This window comes from Coregonus lavaretus, assembly GCF_964263955.1.
Source record: "Coregonus lavaretus genome assembly, chromosome: 34".
NCBI lineage: Eukaryota > Metazoa > Chordata > Actinopteri > Salmoniformes > Salmonidae > Coregonus > Coregonus lavaretus.
In genome coordinates this window covers 15,967,914-15,984,284 of record NC_140021.1, presented here as the reverse complement: position 1 = coordinate 15,984,284, position 16,371 = coordinate 15,967,914, and the positions used below count along the sequence as shown (strand labels likewise).

The 16,371-nt window shown below is 40.2% G+C and overlaps 1 protein-coding gene across 1 annotated transcript in view; it reads left to right on the top strand.

Moving 5' to 3' along the window:
• Nucleotides 1-795: 795 nt before the first annotated feature.
• Nucleotides 796-16,371, top strand: part of dok6 (docking protein 6) — a gene marked incomplete at its 3' end in the record, with an annotated part of 58,872 nt that continues 43,296 nt past the window's right edge. Inside the window, exons 1-2 of the mRNA XM_084151715.1 lie at nucleotides 796-857; nucleotides 7,511-7,625. Of these exons, the coding sequence (XP_084007841.1) occupies nucleotides 7,547-7,625 (79 nt within the window). The 5' untranslated portion in view covers nucleotides 796-857; nucleotides 7,511-7,546. The remainder of the gene's footprint in view (nucleotides 858-7,510; nucleotides 7,626-16,371) is intronic.

The window sequence follows — 16,371 nt, the reverse complement described above, 5'->3', positions numbered from 1 at the left end:
TTCAGGGGAACATCTCTCTGGTTTGGGTTTCTGATCAGGTTCTTCAGGGGAACATCTCTCTGGTTTGGGTTTCTGATTAGGTTCTTCAGGGGAACATCCCCCTGGTTTGGGTTTCTGATTAAGTTCTTCAGGGGAACATCTCCCTGGTTTGGGTTTCTGATCAAGTTCTTCAGGGGAACATCTCTCTGGTTTGGGTTTCTGATCAGGTTCTTCAGGGGAACATCCCCCTGGTTTGGGTTTCTGATGAGGTTCTTCAGGGGAACATCTCCCTTGTTTGGGTTCCTGATCAGGTTCTTCAGGGGAACATCTCTCTGGTTTGGGCTTCTGATCAGGTCCTTCAGGGGAACATCTCCCTTGTTTGGGTTTCTGATCAGGTTCTTCAGGGGAACATCTCTCTGGTTTGGGCTTCTGATCAGGTCCTTCAGGGGAACATCTCTCTGGTTTGGGTTTCTGATCAGGTCCTTCAGGGGAACATCTCTCTGGTTTGGGTTTCTGGTCAGGTTCTTCAGGGGAACATCTCCCTGGTTTGGGTTTCTGAGCAGGTTCTTCAGGGGAACATCTCCCTGGTTTGGGTTTCTGATCAGGTTCTTCAGGGGAACATCTCTCTGGTTTGGGTTTCTGATCAGGTTCTTCAGGGGAACAGCATTCTGGTTTGGGTTTCTGATCAGATTCTTCAGGGGAACATCTCCATAGTTTGGGGTTCTTCTGATGGTGTTCTCATGATTCTGTTCTCCATGTGTTCTCCACAGATCTTCAGGAGGTGCTGGCTGGTGTTTAAGAAGGCGTCCAGTAAAGGCCCCAGACGTTTAGAGAAATACCAAGATGAGAAGGCAGCATACTTCAGAAGCTTTCACAAGGTAAACACTAAACATCACTTTATATACTGTCACTGTCTTTTACTGTGAAATATCCACCAATCCTCTCTTCCTTTCAGTTATACTGTATATATATATATATATATATATATATATATATATATATATATATATATATATATATATACAGTACCTTGCAAAAGTATTCATCCCACTTGGCGTTTTTTCCTATTTTGTTGCATTACAACCTGTAATTTAAATGGATTTTTATTTGGATTTCATGTAATGGACATACACAAAATAGTCCAAATTGGTGAAGTGAAATGAAAAAAAATGAAAAAAAATAAATAACGGAAAAGTGGTGCATGCAAATATATTCACCCCCTTTGCTATGAAGCCCCTAAATAAGATCTAGTGCAACCAATTACCTTCAGAAGTCACATAATTAGTTAAATAAAGTCCACCTGTGTGCAATCTAAGTGTCACATGATCTGTCACATGATCTCAGTATATATACACCTGTTCTGAAAGGCCCTAGAGTCTGCAACACCACTAAGCAAGGGGCACCACCAAGCAAGCGGCACCATATAGACCAAGGAGCCCTCCAAACAGGTCAGGGACAAAGTGGTGGAGAAGTACAGATCAGGGTTGGGTTATAAAAAAATATCCACAACTTTGAACATCCCACGGAGCACCATTAAATCCATTATTTAAAAAATTGAAAGAATATAGCACCACAACAAATCTGCCAAGAGAGGACCGCCCACCAAAACTCATGGACCAGGCAAGGAGGGCATTAATCAGAGAGGCAACAAAGAGACGAAAGATAACCCTGAAGGTTGGAGTATCTGTCCATAGGAACACATTAAGCCGTACACTCCACAGAGCTGGGCTTTACGGAAGAGTGGCCAGAAAAAAAGCCATTGCTTAAAGAAAAAAATTAGCAAACACATTTGGTGTTTGCCAAAAGGCATGTGGGTGACTCCCCAACCATATGGAAGAAGGTACTCTGGTCAAGTGAGACTAAAATTGAGCTTTTTGTCCATTAAGGAAAACGCTATGTCTGGCGCAAACACAACACCTCTCATCACCCCGAGAACACCATCCCCACAGTGAAGCATGGTGGTGGCAGCATCATGCTGTGGGGATGTTTTTCATCGGCAAGGACTGGGAAACTGGTCAGAATTGAAGGAATGATGGATGGCGCTAAATACGGGGAAATTCTTGAGGGAAACATGTTTCAGTCTTCCAGAGATTTGAGACTGGGACGGAGGTTCATCTTCCAGCAGGACAATGACCCTAAGCATACTGCTAAAGCAACATTCAAGTGGTTTAAGGGGAAACATTTAAATGTCTTGGAATGGCCTAGTCAAAGCCCAGACCTCAATCCAATTTAGAATCTGTGGTATGACTTAAAGTTTGCTGTACACCAGCGGAACCCATCCAACTTGAAGGAGCTGGAGCAGTTTTGCCTTGAAGAATGGGCAAAAATCCCAGTGGCTAGATGTGCCAAGCTTATAGAGACATACCCCAAGAGACTTGCAGCTATAATTGCTGCAAAAGGTGGCTCTACAAAGTATTGACTTTGGGGGGGTGAATAGTTATTCTTGTTTGTTTCACAAGAAAAAATATTTTGCATCTTCAAAGTGGTAGGCATGTTGTGTAAATCAAATGATACAAACCACCAAAAAATCAATTTTAATTCCAGGTTGTAAGGCAACAAAATAGGAAGGGGGGTGAATACTTTCGCAAGCCACTGTATATATATATATATATATATATATATATATATATATATATATATATATATATATATATATATATATATATATATATATATATGTATATATATATATATATATATATTCACCTCATTGGATGTCCAAATAATATGTTGTCTGGATATGAAGGGTACACTCAGTAGACAGATACGTTTTAGACGCAGCACCAGGCCAGACAGAAATTCATTTGTCTGAGTCTATTGACCCTTTTAACAGTATCGCCTCCCATCACAATTTAGCCACAACCTTAATGTTTACCCTATAACAAGCCCCAACCACCATTTTCCCTCAGACAATATCGCCAAGCACTTCTTTTATTACACATAAATCAGAAAAATCTTATTACACACAAACCGACCCCAAAAAATCATTTTATTTGTCTTTCATAAAAGTGTTTCACATGGGGTACAAATTGCTGTTAAGAATCCATTAAGGCACATTTGTCCGCTTTATCTCGTTCCTCCAGGGCCTTTCTCTTCCTTTGAGGAGGATAATCTGGAATATAATATATCTCTCCCCGCTTCTTAAGCCCTTTGAAAATACCCCAATTAGGCCTCATTATCAGTGGCGAGGATGATGTTAAGTGAGTTAAGTGGCTCTGCTGTAGTGATGGGAGGAGAGGAGATATAGCCTCAGATAGGGACTGGGAGGGACACCAGTGTTTAATGTGGCTGGGCTCTTGAATGTGTGGCTGTATTATGAGAGGGACCCTTTAATGCTTTATAACACGCTGTCTAATACACTATCATTAGTTATCAGACACTTCGCCACCTCATTAAGGGGTGGACTGACTGGAGGCCTATGCTGATGTGAGATACAGTGGGGAAAGAAAGTATTTAGTCAGCCACCAATTGTGCAAGTTCTCCTACTTAAAAAGATGAGAGAGGCCTATAATTTTCATCATAGGTACACGTCAACTATGACAGACAAATTGAGAAAATATTTTCCAGAAAATCACATTGTAGGATTTTTAATGAATTTATTTGCAAATTATGGTGGAAAATAAGTATTTGGTCACCTACCAACAAGCAAGATTTCTGGCTCTCACAGACCTGTAACTTCTTCTTTAAGAGGCTCCTCTGTCCTCCACTCGTTACCTGTATTAATGGCACCTGTTTGAACTTGTTATCAGTATAAAAGACACCTGTCCACAACCTCAAACAGTCACACTCCAAACTCCACTATGGCCAAGACCAAAGAGCTGTCAAAGGACACCAGAAACAAAATTGTAGACCTGCACCAGGCTGGGAAGACTGAATCTGCAATAGGTAAGCAGCTTGGTTTGAAGAAATCAACTGTGGGAGCAATTATTAGGAAATGGACGACATACAAGACCACTGATAATCTCCCTAGATCTGGGGCTCCACGCAAGATCTCACCCCGTGGGGTCAAAATGATCACAAGAACGGTGAGCAAAAATCCCAGAACCACACAGGGGGACCTAGTGAATGACCTGCAGAGAGCTGGGACCAAAGTAACAAAGCCTACCAGCAGTAACACACTACGCCGGCAGGGACTCAAATCCTGCAGTGCCAGACGTGTCCCCCTGCTTAAGCCAGTACATGTCCAGGCCCGTCTGAAGTTAGAGTGCATTTGGATGATCCAGAAGAGGATTGGGAGAATGTCATATGGTCAGATGAAACCAAAATATAACTTTTTGGTAAAAACTCAACTCGTTGTGTTTGGAGGACAAAGAATGCTGAGTTGCATCCAAAGAACACCATACCTACTGTGAAGCATGGGGGTGGAAACATCATGCTTTGGGGCTGTTTTTCTGCAAAGGGACCAGGACGACTGATCCGTGTAAAGGAAATAATGAATGGGGCCATGTATCGTGAGATTTTGAGTGAAAACCTCCTTCCATCAGCAAGGGCATTGAAGATGAAACGTGGCTGGGTCTTTCAGCATGACAATGATCCCAAACACACCGCCAGGCAACGAAGGAGTGGCTTTGTAAGAAGCATTTCAAGGTCCTGGAGTGGCCTAGCCAGTCTCCAGATCTCAACCCCATAGAAAATCTTTGGAGGGAGTTGAAAGTCTGTGTTTCCCAGTGACAGCCCCAAAACATCACTGCTCTAGAGGAGATATGCATAGAGGAATGGGCCAAAATACCAGCAACAGTGTGTGAAAACCTTGTGAAGACTTACAGAAAACGTTTGACCTGTGTCATTGCCAACAAAGGGTATATAACAAAGTATTGAGAAACTTGTGTTATTGACCAAATACTTATTTTCCACCATAATTTGCAAATAAATTCATTTAAAATCCTACAATGTGATTTTCTGGATTTTTTTTTCTCATTTTGTCTGTCATAGTTGACGTGTACCTATGATGAAAATTACAGGCCTCTCTCATCTTTTTAAGTGGGAGAACTTGCATAATTGGTGGCTGACTAAATACTTTTTTTCCCCACTGTAGCTATGTAACTTTTTCTACTACATCATACCATCAAATTGAAACGCCTGTGTAGTGTTAACCTCTCCTATAGAGGTCTGCTACCAACAGCAGATTGAATGATGACAGAACACATGCACCAGTGCACCTGATAATGTTTCCCCATAGTGCTCCCCAGTGCACCTGAAAATGCTTCCCTAGAATCTCCACACATATTAGGAAAGGTTCCATCTGAGGTGTTCCAGAACAATTCTGCAGAGAAAACAACAACAGTGGATTTGCTTTTGTGTTTTGAAGGGTGCTGCGTGGTCTATACTCCCAGTCGGTATTAGATAGAACGTCGCAGCCCCGCCCGCCTGTCTGGAAAACAACCTGTGGTTACCTAAGTTACCCTATTGGCTCACAGCAAAAACGTGACCTTTTTCAAAGCAATTTTCTTGTTGTCTGCTTGTTTTAGTAAATTACAAAACTACATTTAAGAAAAGTATAACATGTCTAAAGATAACTTTTCAACATTGCTTGCTCCAGAGCGTTCTCACTACATATAACATTTTTATATTGTAGGGCTTCACAACGACACAAACAGACTATACTAAACAAGTTAAATGTCTTATATGTGATGAAATGTTTTCCACACACATAGCCGACTTGGACACCGGGTCCCCACATTTCCCACTCTCCCACGCCGAATAGACTGTAGCTACAGGTCTCTTCTCGCAGGCTCTATTTCCCTACGTAGGAGTATTGCGAACTGTAGGTTGAACAACACAGCAGTTTTTCGCCATGTTTTGTTATTTCTGTATAACCAAAAATTAACGACAAAGTTGGCTCTTTTACACTGGGTGTCAATGGGAAATAATGTTTTTTTCCCCCCAATTTGTATGCGTGGTCGAGGGGAATTCATTATTATTATATGAATATTGATTCGGAGTATACAACTGAATAATTATCTAAATATTTTCAGCAGGACCCACTCCCTGTCTCCCTTGTTTACTATTTTGGCTGCCTCTCTATGTCAAGAGCTCTTGACAAAGGCATTTGCAGCCATAAAATGCCACCAATGGTTTGGTTCATAAAGTTTAAATAAATAAGCAGTAAACCGTAGGGAAGTAACTTTTAGAGAGTTTATGCCTTTAGGCTATATTCTTGACAACAGCTTTGTGGCTGTGTTCTGAGAGGAAAGAAGAGAAGATGATCGAAGAGGAGAGGAGAGGAGAGGAGAGGAGAGGAGAGGAGAGGAGAGGAGAGGAGAGGAGAGGAGAGGAGAGGAGAGGAGAGGAGAGGAGAGGAGAGGAGAGGAGAGGAGAGGAGAGGCTGGCTAACCACACAGAGCCCAGCTAGCTCCAGTGCTGATGTGGTCTTGGCTGCCAGTTCTGTGTTATAATTGTGTTTCTGGGGGAAGATAGGAACCATATTCACTTCATATTCACTTCCTCACATCAGCAATGCAAACAGATGGTAGCGATGCTATTTTCTGGATATTGAATACTGAGGGTAATGGTATTCAATACAGTTTTGTACAACCTCATCATCACAATGCCTTGTGATGCAGTTTCACAACAGTCTTGAACAGACAATGCTGTTCATGGAACATGGAATTTATTTCACTAGCAATAATCATATCAAACATAGAAATCTTCAATCTTCATGTGGTATGTTAGTATGGCTCGTGGCACTGAGCTCTAACAGTCAGGTTTTTACTATATGGGCAACACACGAACGCTGGCACGCACACACACACACACACACACACACATTTTACTACAGTATATGGGCAGTGAGCCCACCTAATACATTCCCACCAGGCTGGCATTGTGCCCACGGTTGGCTCTGAGCGAGTACTCTACAATAATGTAATGGCTCTTATCTGTCCAGCAGCGAACAGAGAGCGGATTGTTGAATAAAACAGCCCTATAAATGCACAAGATATTCAATTAAATGACTGTTAACTCCCAGAGTTAACATGATTTAGGAGCTTTTGATTCTCCTCCTGAGTATTGATTGGATCTTTAGTGGTCGTTTGCAAAGTGAAGCAGTTTCACCGATGGCTCTTGTTGTTTTTTTAGTTAGAGCCAGACCAACGGATGTCTAAACTCTCATTTAGGAGACTGAGTTGTCCATAATGTATATGACAAGCTTGTTAATCCATTACACAATATAAATGGTCTTCTTCACAATAAATTAAACAATAGAAGTGGTAATGAGTTGCATTCATATAGCTCCTTTCAACAGGTCTCACAGAGCTTATGAGATATGAATATTGTGTAAATAAATATGATAAAATTACATTTTGTTTTGCAATTATGCGTGTATAGAACATCACCAACAGTCATTTAAGATGATAAACTATCAGTTAAGGGAGCAAGTCGAACAACCAATTTATCTCTAAAACTTGGCTTTAATTTCTGGATCTCGTTATGTTTTATTTGGAAGCTAACATAACTAGACGATGTGTTCCCTTGTCCTCTCGGCTGTCGTCTTGTTGATTTGGCTAATGTTTTGTTGTTCTGTTTCTCTTAGATCACGGAGCTTCACAATATCAAGAACATTACACGGATGCCGCCGGAGACCAAGAAACACGCAATGGCAATCATCTTCTACGACGAGACTTCCAAGACATTTGCCTGTGAGTCAGGTAAGCAATGCAACGCTGGGGAATGGAGGGAGGGAAGGAGGGAGGGAAGGAGGGAGGGAGGGGGGATGATGAGTATGGGGGAGAGAGAGGGAGAAAGCAATAGAAGAGAGAAAAGAACAGATAATAATAATATAATATAACATGCCATTTAGCAGACGCTTTTATCCAAAGCGACTTACATTCATGCGTGCATACATTTTTGTGTATGGGTGGTCCCGGGGATCGAACCCACTACCCTGGCGTTACAAGCGCCGTGCTCTACCAGCTGAGCTACAGGGGAAGGATAGAGAGTGAGAGAGAAAGACAATTGAGTACTGAAGGTGTTCCAAGCACCAGGCATGTGATTCTGTACTGTATTAACTAAGAAAGGTGTGTGTGTGTGTGTGTGTGGGTTTGTGGGGAGGGGTACTTGGGTATTATATATATATGGTTGCATCCCTCTGGATCCTAGTAGAGCAGAATGCTGTGATCTGATAGGTTGTAATGAATTCTGCTGCAGGAACTGGCTGAGTTAATAGTGTTAAGAGTCTTTATAGAGAACTAAAGAGAAACACAGAGAGATAAAGGAGGATGGATATTGGATTCATAGTGATAAAGGGATGGGGAGGGAAAGAGTGAGAGAGAATGATTGGGAAGAGTGAATGATAGTGATATGGATAGTGATAGGGAGAGAGAGAGGGAGAGAGAGAGACAGTGGGGATGAGAGAGAAATAGAGTGAGCAGTGGTCCTGCAGAGATATCATTAGCACCTCTCCATCCTCTCCTTTCCTCTCCTTTCCTCTCCTTTCCTCTCCTTTCCTCTCCTTTCCTCTCCAATCCTGTAATGTCACAAACAGAGAAGTAAACAGTAGTTAATTGCGCACTGGGTGGAAGAGACATACACAAACAAACAAGGACAGTGATCTGCTGTAGACAGGTTGCAGAGGATTTTAGTATGTGTGAGTGTGTGAGTGTGTGTGTGTGTGTGTGTGTGTGTGTGTGTGTGTGTGTGTGTGTGTGTGTGTGTGTGTGTGTGTGTGTGTGTGTGTGTGTGTGTGTGTGTGTGTGTGTGTGTGTGTGTGTGTGTTAAGGTGCTGATGTGCTGATGTGAGCTGTAGCAGTGGATCTCAGGGGAGAGATTATGTGGCTTATGGGGTGCAGTGAACTCTATCTCCACTCTCTCCCCATTCTCTCTCTCTCTCTCTCTCAATTCAATTCAATTCAATTTAAGGGCTTTATTGGCATGGGAAACATATCTTAACATTGCCAAAGCACGTGAAGTAGATAGTAAACAAAAGTGAAATAAACAATAAATATTAACAGTAAACATTAAACTCAGAAGTTCCAAAAGAATAAAGACATTTCAAATGAAATGGAGAAACTTATTCAAGAAATATCAAGTGTAATATATTATAAAAATAAAGCAAACTGGATGGAATATGGGGGAAAATGCACCAAATTATTTTTTAATCTTCAACATAGGAATGCTACCAAAAATAACTTAATGAAACTGGTTACAATTGACGGAGTCACCCATGATTCACCAAATTATATTTTGAAGGAGGAAACAAAGTACTTTAAGCATATGTTTTCTTTTCAGTCGCCTCCATCTCCTCTAACTGAAGCTAATTGTATGGATTTTTTTCTATTGATAATGTAAAATTAACAGCCATACAGAAAGACTAATGTGAAGGTGAAATTACAGAGGAGGAACTTCTGGATGCAATTAAAGACTTTAAGTCCGGAAAAACTCCAGGTTTGGATGGCATACCAGTCGAGGTATACCAAACCTTTTTTGATATACTAAGAGGACCGTTATTAGCATGTTTTAACCACTCCTATGTAAATAGAGGATTATCTGACACTCAAGAAGAAGGTCTGATCTCATTATTACTGAAACAGGATACAAGTGGAAAATATAAAGATCCAGTCCATTTAAAAAATTGGAGGCCCCTTACACTTCAGTGTTGTGATGCAAAAATTCTAGCAAAATGTATAGCGCATAGAATTAAAAATGTAGTTTACCAATAAAATGGTCTGATGGTGATGTGGAAATACTCTGAATACATATCCCAAAGGAAATAAATGATCTCACTTCAATACATTTTAATAGAAAGTTAGCAAAAATAGACAAGATCTTGCTACCATGGAAAGGTAAATACCTGTCAATTTGTGGAAAAATCACCCTGATTAACTCTTTAGTATTATCCCAGTTTACCTATTTGCTTATGGTCTTGCCTATATTCAATTTTATTTGGAACGGCAAGCCAGACAAAATTAAAAGGGCCTATTTATATAATGAATATGAATTCGGAGGACAGAAATGATTAAATATTAAAGCATTAGACCTATCACTAAAAGCTTCAGTCATACAAAAGTTATACTTAAATCCGAACTGGTTCTCAAGCAAATTAGTAAGATTGTCTCACCCAATGTTCAAGAAAGGCCTTTTTTCCCTTTATTCAGATTACAACCACTCATTTTCAGTTATTTGAAAAGGAAATAATCTCCCAAATATCACTATTTCTAAAACAAGCCATAGAAAGTTGGTTGCAATTTCAATTTAATTCTCCAGAAATGACAGAACAAATAATGCAACAAATATTGTGGTTAAATTCAAATATACTAATTGACAAAAAACCTTTATTTTTTGACAGAATGTTTAAAAAAAGGTATAATGTTCGTAAATGATATCATTGGTAGGACTGGTGGAGTTATGTCGCACATGCAGCTAACAAAAACATATGGAAATGTCTGCTCTACCCAAAATTACAACCAAATAATTACAGCCTTACCGCAAAAGTGGAAGAGGAAAGTGGAAGGGGGAGAAAGTAAGGAACTTGTCTGTCGGCCTTGCATTAAAGAACATAATTGGTTAAGGAAAACTGTGATAAATAAAAAAGTATATCAGCTTCACTTAAGGACCAAAGGATTGACAGCCGTCCCATATAGATTGCAAAATAGTTGGGAAGAGATTTTTGACGTACCAATCCCATGGCATAGTGTTTATGAACTGACACGCAAAACGACACCGGATTCAAAAATTAGAATCCTTCAATTTAAATTATTATATAAAATTCTTTGCTACCAATAGAATGTTATTTATATGGGGGATACAATCTTCCCAGCTCTGCAGATTTTGCTGTGAAGAGACAGAATCATTAGATCATTTGTTATGGTTCTGTCCATTTGTAGCTTGTTTTTGGACACAGGTCCAGGAATGGCTAAAGGATTGCAATATTTACCTGGAGCTAACCTTGCAGATAGCATTACTGGGTGATCTGAAAAGTCATAGTCAATCGATCAATAATATAATAATACTTTTAGCCAAAATGTTTATTTTTAATTCACAATCTGTAGAAGCAATGAGAATAGAAAGGTTCAGAACTTTTGTAAAACATCACAGTACGGTTGAAATACATATGGCAAATAATCCTATATGGATGGTGTTAAGAGATAGATGGGAGGTATTGAATGGAGTTGAAGGATGGGACTAATAACAACAAATAATAACAAGATAACTAATAATGTAAGCATACTGTGTCCATAATAAGTATATAGGTTGTATGTTGGGAGCTTTTGGGAAAGAGCACAGTTAGAAAGATATGACTTATAGAAGCAAACCGGATGGACATCATGAAAATGATCGGAGAGGTTGAGAGTAGAAGAAGTTCAGGAGCAAAAACAAATAAAATAGAATGATTGTAAAATTGACTGTGTCCATAAGGTGTAGATAGTAAGTATAGGCTGGAAGTAGAGGCCTGGGCATTGTTGTTCACTAATTTACCCCAAGTAGGGAAAGGATGGCAGGGTTGAAAAGTAATAAAGGGGAGTATATATATAAAAAACATGGAGGATTGGAAGTGATGCAGACAATTACATTGATGGAAGTTACAATCTATCTGCAATATTAAGCTGATCTACCCCCCCCAAAAAATAAATAATAATAATATAAGACATTTCAAATGTCATATTATATATAAATATACAGTGTTATAACAATGTGCAAATAGTTAAAGTACAAATGGGAAAATAAATAAACATAAATATGGGTTGAATTTACAATGGTGTTTGTTCTTCACTGGTTGCCCTTTTCTTGTGGCAACAGGTCACACATCTTGCTGCTGTGATGGCACACTGTGGTTTTTCACCCAGTAGGTAAGGGAGTTATCAAAATGGGGTTTGTTTTCAAATTCTTTGTGGATCTCTGTAATCTGAGGGAAATATGTGTCTCTAATATGGTCATACATCTGTCTCTCTCTCTCTCTCTCTCTCTCTCTCTCTCTCTCTCTCTCTCTCTCTCTCTCTCTCTCACACACACACACACACACACACATGCACGCACACATGCACAAGAGCCCTCACACAAACACACACACTGCTCACAGTTACACTGCTGACCCCTCCCCCTTCCCAGAGTCCCTTGCCATATGGAGTGCTGTGTCCCCCGTGTCCAACACATGGTCCTTCACTTCCTACTCTCAATCACACACATACACACTAGGGCTGGGCGGTAAACCGCAATTTAGTACATACGGACCAGTTTGGATTTTTACTTTACCTTACATAACAGTATATCAATGTTTGGTTTATTAAATGTAATATAAATATAATAACTGAGTGATGAAACTTGAAAAATGATGTAAATCATCTGTTCTTGCTGCCAGTAAGAGACTGCTAACAGTTGAGAACTGATAATTTGCTAGCAAGAGCTTTGGCTACGCACTTTTTGCCATCAATGTTGCCTGTGAGGCAGTGCGGGTGCCAAAAAGCACCTTAGAAATCGGCACAACGTCCCATGTGGCGAAAGTAAGAACTGCCATTGAATCCATTGAAAATACATGGTCACTAACAAAGTTTCCATCCAATGTTTCTATGCGAGTAAAGTAAATGTTGGATAAAAAATGTGATGACAGACCTGATGGAAACCAAAAATGTGTCATTAAACTTTCCAAATGCCGACAAAACTAAATACGCTATACAAGGTGGGATCTTTTTGTGTCTGTAAAATGTATAATGTCAGTGGAAACGCTTATGCGTAAATATTGATATAATAACCAATCATATGGGAGTAAACTTGGAGTCACACGATGTTGTGTGGTCCTCCCACTACGACTCTGGAAACCATGCAGTTTATTAGGCTACAAATTAAAGAAGTTATGATGAACTTCACATGGTGGTGAAAGTGCAAGGTGATGAGCTTGATGCTCCTTTCCAATAAATATCGAGGGACTTGCACATGAGGAGGTACTTAAAGGGTACTCCGGACAGAGCAGAATTCAGTTGGTGGTACAGTAACCGATAAAGGTTGGGAACCACTGATGTAGGCTATACCCGCACTGTATCTGCCAGCTGTTGGCTAGAGCGCACGTGCCAATACCAGAGTGGGGACACTTGCAACATTTTTTGTGAGAAAACCATCAGTAGAGTTGAAAATGCGATGGAAACCCATTGAACTTGTATTTTTTATTCGGTACATGGGAATTTTAACCACAAAATATATTTTTATGTGCAGCTATGTCATCACGCACAGCCTTTTATCAGAAACAAGTCAATTTGATGGAAGCACATCTCTGGTGGGAAAATGTGCATATTGTTTTTATAAAGATTTTAGAATAATTGCATAAAAGTCTGTCTCTATTGGATGGAAACCTAGTTATAGAGAAGAATAACTAGTCTGATAAAGAAAAACTTAACTTTTTCACAAAATAGAGACATACAAAGACAAAACAAATGTTTGATGTGGTAATGATAACTAATGAGTGACTGAAATGCAGAAATGTATGCAGAAAATTATTTTGATTGAACAGTATAAAACAATCAGAAGAGAGAAAGCCCCATTAAAACCACTTAGAAGGTATTTGTTACCACCCTAAGGTCACTACTCATGAAGCATATTTGCAGCTTTTATTATAAAAAAAAAGATAAAATATTGTCAAATACCTTCATAAATGACAAAAATATCATGATATGATATTTTGGCCATGTCGGCCAGCCCTAACGCACGCACACACTTTCTCTATCTCTCTCCCATGTCCACCCCATGCAGGAGGCTGCCCTCCCAGGGTCCTTCACTTCCTGTGCTCTCTCTGTGGTACTGTGCCAGTGTCAGCCTCTCTTCTCTCTCGATCCCTCTTGCTCCTTCTCACTGCTAGTTTTTTTTTTACTGATGTCTAGCTCTCTAATCTCTTCCACTCTTTCCTTCTCTCTCTCTCTCTCTCTCTCTCTCTCTCTCTCTCTCTCTCTCTCTCTCTCTCTCTCTCTCTCTCTCTCTCTCTGTCTCTCTCTCTCTATCTCTCTCTCTCTCTCTCTCTCTCTCTCTCTCTCTCTCTCTCTCTCTCTCTCTCTCTCTCTCTCTCTCTCTCTCTCTCTCTCTCTCTCTCTCTCTCTCTCTCTCTCTCTCTCTCTCTCTCTCTCTCTCTCTTTCCCTCTCCCCTCCCTCTCATTTTCTCCCTCTCCCTCTCTCTCCCTATGTGTTGTCCAGGCTGCCTCTCGGATAAAGTGTTTCGTTATGTGATTTTCCACTCGGCAGTGTGTGAGTTTAGACTTCAGACACACTCAGAGGACACAGGCTCAGCAAGGGAGCTCTTAAGGTTCCTTGGAGAACTCTTGTCGGATAAAGAAACTTTGAGTTAAGTGTGGGGTTTTTGACGTGGCATCTACAGTTCTTCAGAATTCTAAAAGGTTCTTGAAATGTCTATAGAAGCCTGCAGATGTGTCCCTTTAATAGCACACAGCAAATTGGCCAGTGTTTAACTAGTGTTGATTCAAGAGTTAAATTAACAGTATAAAGAGTTAAATTAACACTCAGTGGTGTAAAAGAACCTCAGTGTTGGTGTCAATAACCAGAGTTGAACCAAACCACGGCCATCATTATCATATATTCCAGCATGCTCTATTGCAGGTGGATTTTTAGAATTGTTTGTTTCAATATCTATGTTTTTGCATGAACATTTATTTATTAATTAATCTTATGCTACTCAAATATAAATAACAGACATTTTTCTAAACTATTCCAATCTGTTACTTGGATTAATTGCACCCATTAATGAAATGTTTGTTCCAGCATAGATGTTTAAGGTAGTCTTATATCGTAGTCTTCCCAACCATTCTAAATGCAGGTTGCAGGTGAATAAAAATTCAAAATGTTGGATATCCCCAATCTGGCTGGATTCCAATAGGAATTGCACATCACTTTGCAAGCCAGCATAATGTGACCTTCAGGCCACTGCATTAGGGTAAAACTAGGCCATATTGGTGAAGGCCACGGAACTGAAAATGAATGAATGCAACAATCATGTCTCTGTCACTAGCAAACACAGTCATGGGTGGTACAAGTAACTCTAAAATTAACTCGAAAGGCACCCTGGGAAATATGCAAATAAGGCTTAAAACCCTACAACAAGCCCTTCAATTCCGGTCCTGGAAGGCTGAAACATTTCTGGTTTGGGATTTTTATATGGTTCTTCAAAGAACCATCCATTTATGGTTCTTCAGAGACCCTAAAATGGTTCCCCTATGGCATCACTCTCAATAACCTTATTTGGTTCCAACTTGCACCTTTATTTTTAAGAGTGTACAAACACACACACACACACACACAGTGCCATGTCCTGGAGCTCCTTTGGGAAGAGACCAGGGAGAAGTAGACAACACACAGATAAACAACTCAGTCTGACTCTCATTTCATAGCTCAGTAACTCTCATCCACACTCTACAATCTGGAGACTTACTTTCCATTGTAAACAGAGCTTTTTCCATCTTTAGAGGAAGACATTGGTATTCACCAACAACTGTCTATCTGTTTGCTGTGTGAGGGAGTGAGAATTTGAATCATGAAACCATCAGCCTCCACTTAGTGGTTAATTAAACAATTCAATCTTATAACACCCCTCCTCTTCTCTCACCACTACCAAGAGTGCCAGAGTTTAGCTTTTCGAGACTCGTGCACACGGCAGCGTATTTGTGTGTGTTCATGTTCCTGTTCCTGTTTGTGTGTGCATGGATGCCTCAGAGCGAGATAAGGTGTGTGTAACTGATGAAGAGAGTAGAGATATTATCGACGTGTATGGGTTTGATTAAAAGATTGTCACTGTTGCTCCGAGATAATTATTTTCGGTTGCATTCACACAATTTCCTTAGAGATCAATCCTGTTAATTGTTTGTTACACCCAGGCTTCCCGTCAATTAATTATATCACCCTATTGGGATAATAAGCTATTGATTTTCTGGTGTTAAGAACATCCCCCTGTGTTCTGCTTGTTGATCAAATCTATCCATGAAAAAATGCTGTATGGCCTGATCCCAGATCTGTACTGGATGTGCTTTACAAGACGTGATGGCTGGGTATATCAGAGATCTGGTGGTCAAGTGCTGTAGGAGTAAAGTATAGGAGAGAGGGGAGAGAGGGAAGAGAGAGAGGGTGAGGGAGGGGAGTGTTGAGAGTGGTCAGAGGGGAGAAAGGGGAAACGGGAAGAAAGATGGGATAGGAGAGGAGAGAGAGGAAATTCAGCATTCATCTAGTGTTTTGTGTTCATGAACTGCTTGCCTCTTTTCATCAGCTGAGAATCAATCAGATTGATTTTCTCCAGGTTACCGTTACCTGGTGCTCACGTCTGGGGGCTTTTTTTGGTCCACAGTGCATGCTGTATGATTCATCTGTGTTTTTGTGTGTGTACTTTTCTAACTTTGTGTGAGCTGGATGTGGAGGAGTGTTGTAAGCTGCGTTGTGTGGAGTGTGTATTTCTGTGTGAGTGTGTTTAACTCT